The sequence below is a fragment of the Ischnura elegans genome, chromosome 1, assembly GCF_921293095.1.
Source record: "Ischnura elegans chromosome 1, ioIscEleg1.1, whole genome shotgun sequence".
NCBI lineage: Eukaryota > Metazoa > Arthropoda > Insecta > Odonata > Coenagrionidae > Ischnura > Ischnura elegans.
In genome coordinates this window covers 133520016-133532781 of record NC_060246.1, presented here as the reverse complement: position 1 = coordinate 133532781, position 12766 = coordinate 133520016, and the positions used below count along the sequence as shown (strand labels likewise).

Here is a 12766-nt window from a genome sequence, read left to right as displayed (position 1 = left end):
ATGGTAATCGACACATCCTTTCGACTTCTATCATTCTTGAGTCAACATTTGTAAATTTCGTGAAATTACGCTATAAACTGCTTTCTTTTTTACAATAACACTGATTCTTTTCGAGTTAAGTGTCGTGGTCTCTCCAAAATCTGTTGTGCAGCTCAAAGGATCAGACATAATACGCGCCTTTAACGTCTTTGCTTTGCGAAATTCACTTCTCAAGATTACTCCATCCAGTCGCCACCAGATGGCAGGAGTTCGAAAGCTCCAAATAAAAGTTTTCATTTTCCGTCCCTTCTGCAACCATGGCGAGCTGCTTAAGGGTTCTTCAGCATCAGGTGAGAAATTTTTGCCTTTAAATAATGTAACGAGACCGTTTTAAGTCACTATGTCATTAACATCGCAATATTCTGATATCTATTGTGCTATATTTGCCATTATTTTTGCTAATTTATTGCTCGTATTCAACTATTATACTTTCGAGCACGGCTTACCAATTTTACTCCTCTGAATATGCACCGATTTCTTTTTAATAATTGCTGTAATTGCTTTTGAAATCTTGAATACCTAATGCAACTAAGTTGAGATTCCGATTTCGTAGTTTTTCAAATGATAGTTGTGTTATTTTTCGTCTTAACTTTTTCTGGAATTGTGTCTAACCGAAATCGATATGTCCATATGGCATTTTCTTTTTGATGGCAAGGAAACATTTCCTACCGATGGGTAAATGGAGGGTAAAATATATTGTTCAGTAGTATCGGTCAATTCTGGCTTAAGTCTGCCTGTGCTTTTCTCCCCTGTGTCTTTTCTAATTTAGTTACTTTCTTAGCGTTGATTGGAAATCTTGTGTGAGAAATTGAATGAACTTTTTGGGTAACCATTTATTTCTGTAACACAAAATCCTGCCTTATTAACTCTTTCAGGGACTTTGGGGGCTTTCTCGTGAAGTCCAGCAAAGATGTTTCCACATTTCCCCTCTGGCCGCCGCCGCCAAGAAGGTGGCGATGAGCAAGTTCGACCCCGACGCCGGCCTTCCTCATGAAACACTTGCGAAGAAGCTGGACGTCGTGAAGAAGAGGTATGCATTCCATCATAACGTATTTGGTTCAGTTACTATTTTGATACCTCCCTAGGTTTCCTGGGGGCTGAGAAAGCTTTTCTTGTCTGCAATTCGTTGTCTTATTTTGCCATTTTCTTTTTTGTAAATTGCGTCGAAATTGCAGAAAACTTTAACTAAGTTCATGATTAAAGGCTTTGGTAATCTCCATGTGCAGGCTAAATCGACCCCTGACTCTGTCGGAAAAAGTATTGTATTCCCACTTGGATGATCCAGCTGGTCAAGAAATTAAGCGAGGGACCAGCTATTTGAGGCTGAGGCCAGACCGAGTTGCTATGCAGGATGCCACAGCCCAAATGGCCATGTTACAGTTCATTTCTTCAGGACTTCCACGAGTAGCTGTGCCTTCTACCATTCACTGTGACCATCTCATCGAAGCTCAAGTGAGTAGATGGCTTATTTTTTATTATAGATGTTAATTTGATGGTTGTTATGCCTCCTTCAATGTGTTTCTCATAATTTCCACTTCGTTCCTTTATGCTATGAGCAATTTTTGTTCCTCACTGATATCTCTGGCTTTTGCATTTGATGCTATTGGTGTCAGAATTGGTGGCGTTTTTCAGTTTGAAATGATTGAAACTTTATGGTCCTAAATCAGATGGAACTTTGAATGAATTGATACCACCTTAATTCCCCTCCCCCAACACTAAAATTTAATACTCTAAGTAATAATAATATAAATTTATTAGTCGACCCACAAATAAGCTATTCATTGAAATGTTGTAGTTTAAATTATAAAATATGCATCAAAAGCAAATAAAATCAAACAATATTGATTGTGGTGTTATAATGTTTAAAAAAATTAAATAACTTATTTGATAAACTTTTGAATTTTGTTGCCAAAAAAGGCCACTAAGGTTATAAAATTCCTTCCCCCCCCCCCCCCCCAATCTCCCCCCCACACCCCATCTGCCCTGTCCTAGTTCCGGGCCAGTGAAGTATTATATCTCTTCTCATTTATTTTTCTATCTCTTTTAGGTTGGTGGAGAAAAAGATTTGGCGAGAGCCAATGACATTAACAAGGAAGTGTACTCCTTCCTCAAGTCTGCTGGAGCTAAATACGGGGTTGGCTTCTGGAAACCTGGCTCTGGAATCATTCATCAGGTATTTTACGAGTTTTATTCCTCTCAAAGGTCTTCATATCCTTTATCAAAGTAAGTTACCTTGCTCAAGAAATGATGGCCTTAACCAACTCATTAAATATTGATCCATTGGGCAAGGTAAAATTTGATTTCCAATATTGTCGTGCAACTGGCCTAAAATATCCCAGACAACACAATGTGTATTACATTTGTATTACACAAATATTGCACCGGAAATACATCAAAAGATGTGTATAAGTTGGAATTCTTGCATAATAAGTGTATATTTGGCATTAAGGTGATAAGTCTATCAGGATGTATGTACATGGGCAAATGTCATGATGGAAATTTGGATATCTTCGTATGAAATGTGCATTAGTATAAATCACATTCAAATACGTTCAATTCATTCATATTTTGTGTGCTAATTATTTAAAAATTTCCTCTCATTGATTAGAATTTCATAGGGGAAATAAGTATGTAATAAGTAAATAAGTATTACATTCAATTTGATGATTTATAACATTTTAAATATATTTTTTTCTTTTATTAGCATGATATGCTCCCACCAATGGATATAATATTTATTACGAAGTTTTTTTTTTTTTTTCTTTTAGATCATTCTGGAAAATTATGCTTTCCCTGGTCTTTTGATGATTGGTACCGACTCTCACACGCCAAATGGTGGTGGTCTTGGTTGCCTCTGCATTGGCGTAGGTGGTGCTGATGCTGTTGATGTAATGGCCGACATCCCATGGGAATTGAAGTGTCCCAATGTGAGCTAATCATTGATATTTAATATGTAATCATTTATTAATATTTTTATTATGATTACTAGCTGACCCGGCGCACTTCGTATCGCCTAACAATCAATGAACTTAAAGTTTACTTACACCATTTATAAATCAAGAGCGGCTGTATCGTTTTTAATCATGTTTAATTTATTATAATGAAATAAGGATACAAATTCAATAAAACTACGTAAATGAGTACCAAAATTGCTTGTCAGAAGGACATTTTCTTCATTGAATCTATATAGGGTGGATCGGAGCACGTCTAGGCGGATATTTTTCAGCAAATTTTCTTACGTTTTAGCTAAAGAAATTTTGGGCATTGTGGTTTAATAAAGCAGTTCATGAAATAAAAATTATACGCATTCAGTTGTTGGCTATTTGCGTTATTAGATGTAAAAAAATATTTTTAGGCCCAAGTCTGTTGCATACACTTGGCCCATTCAGGGGGGAGGTTGACACAACCCCAGACCGACGCTTGACTGATGCTCAAAATCGTGCAAGAAGAGCCCCTATGAGGCAGCATTCGCATTAAATGACTTAAGGCGCGCCAGTTTTAGTATCTCTGTTTGAAAAAAATGCACTGCGTAAACGTACTGCATGCGTAAACGCACCACGGTGAGCTCTACACATTCGGGTTTAATTTCTTGCGTCAAGCACCTTCTGATAAACTACAGTTTTTGTTTTGTTATCAGGCGCAAGATGAAGCGGATGAAGCGAAATAAATATAGCGAAGCAAAGCAGTGATGCAGCGAGGGGAGGTTTTGGGGGATAAACCCCCCCCCCCCCCAAGAGCTTAGAGAATTTTTTCATGAAAGATTTTGTTATTAATATTAGGGGGACGGATGACTAACAAACAAAACATATTTAACTATTCACACAGATGCAAAACCCACTATTTTGAACCATTTATCTTAAAAAATTTCTGGGGGAAGTGCCCCCACACTTCCCGCTTGCCTTAGCGAGTTTTCTATACCCTACAGACCCGTGGTATTAGCTGCGCCCAAAACCCCCTATCCTAGCTACGCACTTGAAGCGAAGGAAGAAATATAGAGGATGGTTTATCGACTCGTGAACATAGCACGTTAAATTGACCATGAGAAAATCATGGGTTTTCATTAGCACATGAGCACCAACAACACAAAACTGAAAGACTGACCATGCGATTTTTTAATCGTTATCACGAATGCAACACGAATTGGAAATTGAATACGTTTAATCTCAAAAGGGCATATGAGTTGAGATAATGGAATCTACGGAATAAGGACTTCCTCACCTTTGAATTTTCCTTTGAGTGAAGTTGCGTGAATCACATTCATTACCAATTATTTTAATCACCAAACACGTTCTGTTGGATAGCTTTGGTTGGTTTAGGCTTCGAAAGATCATGAACACAGAAACTACATTTTTCTGTAAATCGTGCCTTGGTAAGCTAGGTATGTCCAAGGACTTAAAATATTCAGATAGGTAGTTGGTGATTTCGTCTTCGTTTGTTACACATTTAAAAGATTCGAATTCATGCAGAGTACGAACTATTTGAATTTACCTCGTTTTAGTCATCCGCATCTTCGTTCTTGCTCGCTATATCAACCATCTTTGATTCTTTTGGTGATCAATCATATTCTGGAACTCTTTGTTGATGAGCTCACTGAAACTAATTTGCAATCATTCCAAGGAAATGAGTTAAAACTACTCGATTCCTCGACAGGAACACGGACATTACCGTTTGTCAACAATTGCTTGGAGATTTGTTTACAAACACGGTAGTGAAGTGTCAACTCGAACTTGGCCACGGCTGGGCTTACAATTAGCTCGAATTAAATTTTTTAAATGTAATTTCAATTTAATTAATATTTGGAATATATTTAGTAATTAAAATGTTATATTGTTACTAAATTCAGTTATTAAAGTGGGAAAAACAAAACAAATTATTTAAGTTGTAGTTTTGACCGACTTATCAATTGTTGTGTTACTATAACTCCTAAAAGCATGTCCATAGGAAAGAGATGAATTTTTTTTGTGAAATTATCCTTTTTTTAATAGCCTATATGTTAACCCCGCCTGAGACGAATCCAAAGAACCAAATCTCATTGAAATCGGTGCAGCCGTTCTCGAGTTATAAGTGTTCTAACTAACACGATTTTCGACTTTCTTTTATATATATAGATTAATATTGCAGTTAAAAAAAATCGAGGTTAGACAAGTAGAACTTGGGAAAAGAGGTACATACTTGAGAGCCTTGTTTTTATGGATGAATCAATTATAGTTATCCCTAATAAATAATTTTTAAAAGTTTGATATTCTAATATGTTTCAGATGAAGTAAGTAGCTCTCATCAAAGAGTTATTAGTTTCTTTCATTGTTATTATCGCAATTCTCTCTGTGAAAATACTGGTGAGTACCAATGGAATGCTTTAATTTTTTTATAGGTCATTGGAGTCAAGTTGACTGGAGAGCTGAAGGGCTGGTCCTCTCCCAAGGACATTATTCTTAAAGTAGCTGGAATATTGACTGTCAAGGGTGGTACTGGTGCTATTGTTGAGTACTTCGGCCCTGGAGTTGACTCCATTTCATGCACAGGTCAGTTGTGTGGCTGTTTGTGATGCATGTATCTGTATGATTTCTTTTGTTTCAGATGGATCTGGGGGTGGGGGATACCCATGAATATTGTTTCCTCATTTTATTTCATAAATAATGAGAAAAGTATTATGGATCAGTATCAAACTGTTAATTTGCTGCAGTAGAGCCAATGTAGTTCATAATTCAACCTTGAGAAATAGAAATTTGCGTGCAAGCAAAAAATTTCCTTTCTTCTTGTGGTATCGCCTCTGTTACTGTCGAGTATTCCTGTTTGTTATTATGGCTCCAGGTGGTCTATCTCTAAGAAAGCAAGTGGAGAAATTCCTTGAAAATTTTTCATTTAAGCTAATGTACCTAGTTTTTGCAAGGTTGTCCCTCTACCAAACTGAACACTTCAGTATTTCAAGTATTTAATTTTAAATAAGTGTCATTACTAAAGTCAAGTGAGGTAATTTGGAAAAGGGCATCTTTATACTTCCTTTACATGATGTAATATGTTCCTAAAAATATGCAAATCCTTTGCATATTGTGAAAATGAGTCCATACATAAATTGAATCGTTCAGAGGATACAGTAAACACTCGTAGTTATGAAGTTTCGTTGTCCGAAAAACCAGAGGTTTGTAATAATGACGTACAAACAAGATGCGTTCCGAGAGCTTGTTTGTAAGTTGATAAACCCATGCAAAAGGGTGATTATCCTGCAGAATGCAACACTGCATTACAGTTTTGGCTTAACTCACAATTTTGACTTACACTTAGTGATCTAGCTGTGCGTGCGATGCGGATGGAGCCGAGTGAAATGGAGTATAGTTTTCTTTCTCTTTAGGATGATTAAACACCATTGATACCAACCATACATGTTTTAAGCTCCTAGTTTGTTAATGTGTAATACATATTTGTTTTCTCCATGCACATGTTTGATCAGCATTATCATTGCAAATTCATATTTTTGCTTCTCCCAGGTATGGCCACTATTTGCAATATGGGTGCTGAGATTGGAGCTACAACCTCAATTTTCCCTTACAATAAGAGAATGAAGGATTATTTGAATGCAACTGGGAGATCAGAAATTGCTATGGAATCTGATAAATACTCCAAAGTTCTCCTCAATGCTGACGCAGATGCTCCTTATGACAAGGTTAGTCTTTGTTTGAGTGTATGCATATAACTTAACCGTTTAAAACTGAATTTTTTAGAGGTCATGCCAAGCATACTCAGCATAGTCTTACTCTGTATGAGTTGACTCTTACTTTGCCTGTTCATTTTCATTACCATAAAAACTCACCCTACAGTTTAAGGTTACCCTCCTGATAATTGGGTAAAATAACTTATCATACAAAAATAGTTGTGGGAAATTATCTAAATAGAATGTCCCAATTTAGCATGTTTGATTTTATTTCTTTATTTTTTGTTTTTATGACTTACTCTTCATTTCTCATTGAGGCAATAAAAAGAAATGTCCTTTGACCTATTGTTGTAGACATTGTACTGGGGCTAGAGCTTGAAATTTCTCAAGAGGAAAGCACCATCCTTGATAAGTTGTTTGATAATATGTAACATTTTTCTTTTGTATTTTCTGTTTTAGTGTGCTTTTTACTTTAAGCACAAATATTATCCTAGCAATCGTTAAAATTTATTGTTAACATTGACTGGGAAAGCTAGTATATTTTGAATGAGGGAAATTTACATATACTATTACATCTTTTTTGGAGTAATGTGTAGTTTCACTCAATCCCTTACTCATCAATCATCAAAATACTTTTAATGAGTATTATTGGCAGTGAGTCCTGAGTGTTTTCTTATAAACTTAACCAGAATAGTAATAACTAATTTGCTCAAAAAATTGTCCAATTGGATGAGGTATTTAAAAATACTGTATTGGATGAATTAATTATTCAATGTTTGTAATCAATAGCTGAATTTTCTGTTTCTGTAAAATGTCGTACTCTCTCATTTTTGCCAATACTGCTATACTTCTTTGACCATTAATAATATTAAGCCATTGTCTGGTAATCTGTTTTTTAGTAGTATTTTATATCGTTATATATATATGCATTTGGCCTTGACTGCTTCCCCAGCTCTGTACTGGGCTATGTGCATTGCTGTGTTTTACCTTGGTCTCCTTTCCTATAGGTCATTGAGATAAACTTGAGTGAATTGGAGCCCCATGTGAATGGACCATTCACTCCTGACCTGGCTCATCCTATCTCCAAGCTGGGTGAGACAGCCAAAAAGAATGACTGGCCTCTTGACATCAAAGTTGGTAAGTTCCATGCAGCTTGTACTATGATATAATGAAATAGGAGCAGCAGTTTCCTTTCAGGGGTTTAGAAGTATACACGTACATCCTTGTCCTTTTTTTCTTTTTAAAACCATTTAATAATTATAGGTGATCTTTTTCATAATACCTGCAATATCACTTTGCAGGAAAATGTATTGGAATGTGCTTTATATGTCGACAATTTGGGTTGCATAGATCATTGAATGAATATGTTACACTTCATTGTGGATGAACTTAATTTTCTTATACTCGTATTTCCTGCTAACTAGTTCAAAGTAATATATTTTTCGTTTATTTTTTTTTAGTTCTTTATTTTACTGTTGAGTGAGTTCTTTATTTTACTGAAATTATTTTCCTGTGCATATTTATTTTCTTATGCAGGTATTACTCTACCTGTGGGTATAATTCATCTCTTTTCATTAATGATGAACTCAAGGTTTCCATTGGAATCACAAAATATCTTGTATTTTAATATTCTACGAGAGTTCGAATACTATCAAAAATTTAACATTGCATTAGATATATTTTGTCTTTGATTTCATATTTTCAATTGTAATTAAGAAATTACATGATAAAAATCATGTCTGATGACCGAAGTAAGTGCAGTATGATAGGACTTTGCTGATTACAGCATGTATTATTTACAGTATCATCTCATATATTATTCTGTTGTTTAATTAATTGTTTTCTTTTCTCTTAATAAAATCTATTTATGCCAGAGAATATGGTGTCCAGATAAAATTCATGCAGTGCAGCCCTCGGGTTATGCATTTCAGTTTTTTAATGGGTAAATTGATGTTATGATTTGTTTTCTGCTTCTTGTATTACAAATGTAGTTATATTTTCATTGTTAACTTGCCAGAATTTTGAGCTGTCATGAACCAAAACTCTTCCCTTTTTGATTTTCAGTCTATCAATATGGCACCAATTGATGACCTCTTGAATAGGTTATGTTTCTTTCTGCACTTAACTGGAGGTTTGCTCTGTCATGTCCTGGTAAATCCCTCATTACTATTTCAATCTGTTTTAGGGCTCATTGGCAGCTGCACTAATTCCAGCTATGAGGACATGGGTCGCTGTGCTAGCATCGTGAAGCAAGCCTTGAAGCACGGGCTCAAGTCCAAGATTGCCTTCAACGTAACTCCTGGGTCTGAGCAAATCCGTGCGACCATTGAGCGTGATGGAATCGTAAGTCCTTTAATGCTTTTTTTAATCTTTCATTCTAGTCCTGGGTAAATAGGCTGGCTATTGAGTTATTATTTCAATGAAGCTTTTCAATAAGTTTTGACAGCAGCGTACTTCATTAATGATTGCCTTCCTTAAGCCTGAATCACACGATCATTATTTTTGTCATTTTCAAGTGATCGCTGGACTGATCACTCAAAAATGACAAAATCACTGTCCAATCCAATCATCATCAATTGAACTGTGATGACTATGCTTGTAAATTATTTTTCCAGCAGCATTTTGGTTTATCATTGTGTTGTATCCTTGTAAAATATTGGAGAATTAGGCTCGCAAACTGTAAAAATGAAGCTTTTTTTTCAAGAACATTTATCAGTCTAATGCTTTCAAGCATACTCACCCCATTTAAGAAATTATTACCATGGTTTCCTTACAAACTGCTGAACAAACTCCGTGCTAAAACATTTAACCATATGTCATTCATATTATTAAAATTTTATTATTCCGATCCGGGTGATGATGGCCATGAAGAATGAGCAGACTTTGTTGTCGACTCTCTTTAACCAACAAGATGTCTTGTGTTATGTACTTCATTTCCTAGGAATGTATATGCACTTAAAATTATGACGGTCATTTGTTTAAGAAGTTTGACTCGGCTGCTTAAGTCAGGTTGTCCATGGATGCTCACTTTTTTATTTGGAAGTATATGCCTGTTAAATGATCCATGCTTAGCATGTTATATTACCTAACGTGTTCAAAATCATAAATATTACTAGAAAAGCGATGTAAAGTTGGTATTATGTATCTGCCTTCTTGTTGCTCGCCTGTTGGCTTGTATCTGCCTTCTTGTTGCTCGCCTTGGTGCAAGCATTGATGTAGCATACCTGAACATAGGTGGTAATTTCCTTGCGCATATTAATCAAGAAAAATCTTCTGCGTATGGACTGGAATGTCTCCTCAACCCCTGGATGACCAGCTTCAGAGTTGTCATGAAACTTCTCCAGGATAACCATAGAATGCGACCTTGGAACCACTACCAAAGAAGGCATGTTAGAAATATGCGACAAATACATCAAGAGACCCTTCTCCAATCGGAAGTTTTTGTAGCACATCTGAAATTCTTTTGGAACTGGGTAGCTATGAGATTCCCGACTACTGATACATAATATCATGGCCGTACATGCTTTATCTTCTTCTTGCCATTTTCTTAAGATTTCTAAATTGAATTCTTCTTGAAAAACCATGAGGACAGGCTCACTGATTATTGAGTCTTGGCTCTAAGGTACTTCTCTCTCTGGAATGACATTGTTTAATGATGGCTCTGCTACTGGATGCTGTGACAAACTATCAGCTCCTTGGTTACCGGCCCCAGGAACGTGTTGCACGTCAAAGTCAAATTCTGCCAATATTAATGCCCATCGCATCAATTTAGATTTTGTTCCTGATACAGTATTCAACCACCTCAATGCTGTATTATCAGTGTATAACTTAAATTTCCTCCCTTCCAAAAAGCCTCTAAATTTACCTACAGCCCATACCACTGCCAAGGCTTCCTTTTCAGCTGTACAATAGATTTTCTTGGCGGAAGATAATTTCCTACTTGCATATTCTATAATATCCTGTCTGCCTTCAACTCTCTCTTGGAATAACACAGCCCCTAAACCTAAGTTGCTGGCATCGTTTTGTAGACACATCTGCCTCTGGTGATCAGGATGAGCTAGCTTAGGAGCACTTCCTATTCCCTTCTTAAGCTCTTGGAATGTAATCTCTTCATTATTTGTCCACTTAAATGGCTGGCACTTGTGTAGTAAGTCTGTAAGTGGCGTCGCCTTTTCCTCAAAATGTGGCATAAAGCTGCTGTACCATCCACATAACCCCAGTAACTGGCGTACTTGTTGTTTCGTTCTAGGGCGCTCTGCTTCTTCTATTGCACGATTCTTCTCTGGTTGTCTTTCCAATCCCTTGGAAGTCAGGACATGGCCAAGATACTCTACTCTTTCTGCTGCGAAGTGGCACTTCTTAAGTTGACAAGTCAACCCATGCAATTTTAGCCTCTAATACCTTTGCCAGATGTATAAAATGGTCTTGGAGATTCTTAGAGTAAATTAGAGTATGATCTAAATATACCTGGCAGAAATCTGCTATGTACCCTGACAGCACCTTATCCATCAACCTTGCAAATTTCGCTGCAGCATTCTTTAAACCGAAAGGCATGACTTTGAATTGAAATAAACCCTTTGGTGTAGGAAATGCAGTCAAGTGCCTGGGTTTCTCTTCTACCTCCACCTGCCAATATCCAGAATTTAGGTCTAAAGTGCTGAAAATCCTGGCTCCATTTACTTGCCTCAACAGATCCTTTAGGTCAGGCATGGGGTAAGCATCACTAACTGTTCTTTCGTTCAGTCGTCGAAAGTCAACACACAGTCTGTACTCCCCGTTTTTCTTTTTCGGTAGGACAATTGGTGAGGCCCAACAGGAAGTAGATGGTTTGATAAGCTCTTGTCTTTCCATCTCCTGAACTTTATCTCTTATGAAGTTATGCTTATCAGGGTTTATTGGGTATGGACGTTGCTTGATTGGACTGTAGTCACTGCATTTAAAACTGTGCGTAACTGTTGTGGTAAAACCGATCTTGTTAGGAAATAGATCTTGACCTCTGGAAACTCTTTCAATACTCTTTTCAGGTGATTTTCTTCGTTTATTGTTTAAGATCCAAAATCTAGCTCATCTAGGTGTACTCCATGGTCTTCATCCTTGGCCTGAGTCATACTGCTACCATCACACCATGTAACTCTTAGACGATTATTTTTACCAAAGAATATTTCTTTGGATGCATAGTCTAAGATAACATCATAGGCAACTAAGAAATCGTGGCCCAGTATTATCTCAGGAATCAAATCCTTAATCATGCCAACTGTTATTTCAATTTCCTCATCCATGCACTTGGCTGCTAGTAGTGTTTGCCCCTTTACTGAATAGGTCACCTTACTAACAGCTCCTCTTACCAGTGCCAGATGATGTGGCTCCATAGGAATTAGTAACTCTGCTACATTAGAATTGACAAAAGAATTACTAGGCTGACTGTCTAATATAGCCTTAAAATTTTCGTTCCCAATTTTTAAGTTAATAGCAGGACGAGGATAGCTTCCATCACTAATCATCTGTCCAATACATGTATCATGATTCGATGACTTACTAGAAGTTGTTTTTCTTCGAGGGTTAAGCACTACTCGGTTTCCATTCCCCCTCATCCCAGAATGGACCGCACCTAGTTTTCCTGCAATGACAATGTAGGGCACTCATTTTTCAAATGTCCAAAATTCCCACACTGGAAACATTTCCTAACTGTAATAGAATCTCCTGAAGGTTTGACTTTGTGTTCCTCTTCAAGTTGGCTGACAACTTTCCTAAGATCATCAAATGTTTTGGGCTGTGAAACTTTAACTAAAGCCCTAATCTTTCCATGCAGTAATTCAATTATATCGTGCATTGCCTTATCTTCATAATCTTCTGGGTTCAGTCTCTTGAAGAGTTGATATTTTTGAATAATGAAAGCACTCGTCCGCATGCCTGTAGGTTGTGTGTCAGTGAATAGCTTCTTCTTCACTGCACTCTTCACCCTTTCGGAATCAAACCGTGCAATGAATTCTCGTTTGAAGTCCTCCCAATGCAGATTTAACCCTTTTAAATTTTGCCACCAAGTAGCTGCTTGCCCCTTCAGCTGTTGTGACACTATTT

General features: G+C 36.8%; 1 protein-coding gene across 1 annotated transcript in view; it reads left to right on the top strand.

Annotated features, from left to right (window-relative positions):
• Positions 1–224: 224 nt before the first annotated feature.
• LOC124170438 (aconitate hydratase, mitochondrial-like) overlaps positions 225–12766 on the top strand; it is a 37745-nt gene continuing 25203 nt past the window's right edge. Inside the window, exons 1-9 of the mRNA XM_046549162.1 lie at positions 225–329; positions 915–1069; positions 1266–1491; positions 2087–2212; positions 2808–2966; positions 5411–5561; positions 6525–6700; positions 7696–7825; positions 8874–9031. Of these exons, the coding sequence (XP_046405118.1) occupies positions 297–329; positions 915–1069; positions 1266–1491; positions 2087–2212; positions 2808–2966; positions 5411–5561; positions 6525–6700; positions 7696–7825; positions 8874–9031 (1314 nt within the window). The 5' untranslated portion in view covers positions 225–296. The remainder of the gene's footprint in view (positions 330–914; positions 1070–1265; positions 1492–2086; positions 2213–2807; positions 2967–5410; positions 5562–6524; positions 6701–7695; positions 7826–8873; positions 9032–12766) is intronic.